Genomic DNA, 3639 nt, shown 5'->3' with positions numbered 1-3639 from the left:
AGAGAGAGACGAGAGAGAGAAAGAGAGAGAAAGTCAATAAATTGCGAAATAATGTAGTGAATGTTGAAAATATGAATGATTTAGTAACTGGAACTAATTCCCTCGTTACTATTCCAACGTTCCAGCCCAGCAACTGGAGAACATTCCTGCTCGACTGTGCGATCACTCGCCTTCTCGTGGACACGCTGGTCGTGTTTGTGTGGCGCGGAGTATGGACGCTCATGAATGTGTACCTAGCGCCCGACAGCCCCACGCTCACGGCGTGGGCCTCACTCATTCTCGGAGTCGGAATTTGCTCGCTTTGCTGTGTCCTGCAACCGATCGCAGCTTGCGTGTCGAAGCGACTCGATTCGCGCTTGCTTCTGAAGTTGATCTTCGAGGATTTGTTTTACGCGGCGGCTGACTTCGGGGCGATCAACCTGTGGAGGGGACCATGGCTGCTGTGCAATCTCTATATTCTGCCCCAGGACATGTACGCGGCTAGCAACGCGCTCACGGCTGCTGTCGCTGTTGTGTTAATGTTGCTCACTCGTGCGTTCTCCTCTCTTCCGGTGCGAGGACACCCGCTAGATGGCAGCCTCGTCGATGGAGAGGGTGCATGGTTACCGAATGGATACTTTCGAGTGCTCCTGCACGTACGTAGGCCTACATATCACCAAATCATGTGAAGCACGCAGCAAACACTTGTTTATTTCAGTTTACGTGTCCGGGAATATTTTACGCGAGTGTGCTGAGTTTATGTAAGAATGCTGGCCTTTACTTATGTGCACGACCGTCACTGCACGCACGCGCTCGAAATTTGAAGAATATCAGAAATGCGACTTGTTTTTTACATGATTCGCTCAACGACTTAGCAATTATAATCGTGTATGTAAATGACGTTATGTTAACATGATCAAATTGAAGTTGATTGATTTCAACTGAATTAAATCCAAATTTTTGGAGTCTCCAATTGCTACTTGAAAAATGACTAACCCCTATTTTTTCTGCATGATTTAGAATACCATAATAAAGACCATTTGCGTGGCCCCGTAGTAAGGCTTACTTTACCTTGAATTATTTCAGAGAGAAACCCCAAGTGAGCTTGACCTTGCCTCTCCGATGCCATGCGGCGGTAAATGTAACGATATTAAGCTGATATCAATTACGAAATTGATAGATGGCGTAGCTGGCCAAACAGAGAGCGCACAGTAGAAGGCGCTGTAGTCGCTTGTAGCACACAGGCACTTGTGAGGTTTCAATAAATATAATGCCTATATAATTACGAATCTATTTACTACCTAATTCTTAATGTTTCTATACTCTCTTTCATATTATTTTTCGACAATTTCCTCGCATGCCGGTCCAATGCTCATCTGCCACAATACAAGCTGGCTGCCCATGGGCTTGCCGCTTGCACACTGATCAGCATATAATAGAGTATTCACGCCGTCTATTTAATAGGTATATATCAACAGCTAATAAATACCTATTTATTAGCTCTTGTATATATTTATGTGTCAAATATTTGTCTTTATTAACTCCTGATCATATTAGTATGCTAATTCAAATGTGCGCATAAATACCAAGGTGTGATATATTTCCGGCGGTGCCTGAATGCCAATAATCATATAATCTTTAATGTTCACAATTATTTATTATTTTTATCGTTCGCCTCTTGCGTGATCAATCAGACGTGAGGTTCTATCTAGCGCGTCACGCTGGCCGCGCCGCCGCACTCACTATTATAATGCAGCCGGATTCTCTGTTTAATAATTATGCGCCAATCGAAGGGTCAACGAAATGCAACGCCCATTTTAATGTAGATCCAGTTGCGTCTTGCTTCGACATGCTAACCTGGAAGCGCTTCTTTATACGCTCTTGATATTATGGTCCCGCGTCAGTAATATGTATGACATACATCGTTTGCTCATCTGTTCTATCTTATCGCATACAGATGAACCGTGTCCTGATGTTGGCGCAGTAATGCAAGCTCCACGCCCGTGCATTAGTGCTCACACGATTTGATCGTCATAATCCAGATAATCAAATCAGAATTACGTTTTAAAATTCACAGCCGGCAATCACGTGATGGGGTACACAACTTGCTTCACATTGCATTTCTATTCTTACTCTTTTGATTTGCATATATAATATATTGGATTTCAACACATTTCCTGGCGTTCTCATATTTCTCCGACGCGACCATACAAGCACTTGCTGCGATTGCCTGGCCGATGCGTAATTTGTCTCATTAGGTCAACATGTTTTAGAGCCTTTGATTACATTGGATGTGCTCCCTAAATATTCTTTACGGATCACTTCTCTATACACAAAGTTCTGAAATATATGTATATGCAAACCATTACGCCTACTGAAACTAGTCATCGACGAAATGTATTCATGCTGTTACGGTATATTGAATAGCCAATAATGCAGCAGCATTCATTAATATCGCGACAATTACGTTATAAATGGCACCACAGACACAAGTGCATCGAATTCTGACAAAAGCGCATCTAATTCTGCGACGTGAGTGACGACGTTCTAGACTGGTACCCCGTCTTCATTACTATGCGCCTGTAATTATTAACAAAGTATAGTGACAGGGTACCAGAGAGCAAGAATCACACGACATCACAAGTTACTAACAAGAGCCGCAGAGCGTCTGGGCTCTTCTGAGGTCTGTTGCTACGGTTATAAACGTTACTTTTAGTCGTGCGTAGTGACACCTTTGTTAGGCACCAGATATGCAAGTATGACGCAGTTGCGTTACACTTCATTTCAGCAACTTCTGCATTCTGATACTCCAAATCTCATGTTGATACAATCGCGTGGCTGAAACTCTTGTTTTTCATTGGTGCATTGTGCGACTACCTTAACCCTACTATTAAAAATAAAAAATTATGTTGAAAAAATGTTGTAGTATTTAAATTGTTGTAAATAATCTATGTAATATTTGCGCTTAATCTGGAAAAATATTACGAAAAATACAGAATACGGGTCATAATATAAAATCCAGATGGCGATTCGATCCCACGGACAGTTGAGCACGTGACGCTGTGCTGTACGCGTTCGGCTATCCAGCGATTATTGTGGGTTTCTGATTATGGATGTGCCATGAATATGACAACACTGTGACGATCATTGAGCTCGCTTCAGGGATTCATGCTTTAACCCTCCTCTTGATGCGTCAAGATTATCAGAACTTTACTCTTCGCACGTCAGTGGAAAGCACATTCATTGATCATTTCAATAAAGCTGATTAAAATGTAGGGTCAGTGCTGAAACAAAAAAGTGTTCACTCTGTCCCATTAGGCAGTCTCAGAAAATGTCTTATATCTGACTTTCCCATGCCTCTTAGACCTGTGGACTCTCCAATTTTCGCACTTGGTGATGCGTTTCCTGCCATTCCACTGATACATACGGATATTAGGCATAGGTCGAGCTCCGTTAGCATTTGCGAATTCCAATTATTTTCTTATCATATACTTAAGGTTTACTTTTCCGGGGGATTTATATTCTCCCCAACGTTTCACTTCCGACTTTGACCCTTGATCCTCCTGCCTCTCAAATTTGCATCCTGAGTCCTTTTCAGATGAATCTTCTCATGATTCTCTAGACATGCGCAAGGACTATAGATTACGCCAACTAGGACGC

The 3639-nt window shown here is 42.4% G+C and overlaps 1 protein-coding gene across 1 annotated transcript in view; it reads left to right on the top strand.

Moving 5' to 3' along the window:
* Positions 1-76: 76 nt before the first annotated feature.
* The window catches only part of LOC106820140, a 4618-nt gene continuing 1055 nt past the window's right edge, over positions 77-3639 (top strand). Inside the window, exon 1 of the mRNA XM_014824687.1 lies at positions 77-635. Coding sequence (XP_014680173.1) covers positions 222-635 — 414 coding nt within the window. The 5' untranslated portion in view covers positions 77-221. The remainder of the gene's footprint in view (positions 636-3639) is intronic.

Source organism: Priapulus caudatus, unplaced genomic scaffold, assembly GCF_000485595.1.
Source record: "Priapulus caudatus unplaced genomic scaffold, Priapulus_caudatus-5.0.1 Scaffold7556, whole genome shotgun sequence".
NCBI classification, from domain to species: Eukaryota; Metazoa; Priapulida; class Priapulimorpha; order Priapulimorphida; family Priapulidae; genus Priapulus; species Priapulus caudatus.
The sequence above is the reverse complement of the archived record's forward strand: the minus strand, read 5'-3'. Positions and strand labels throughout refer to the sequence as shown.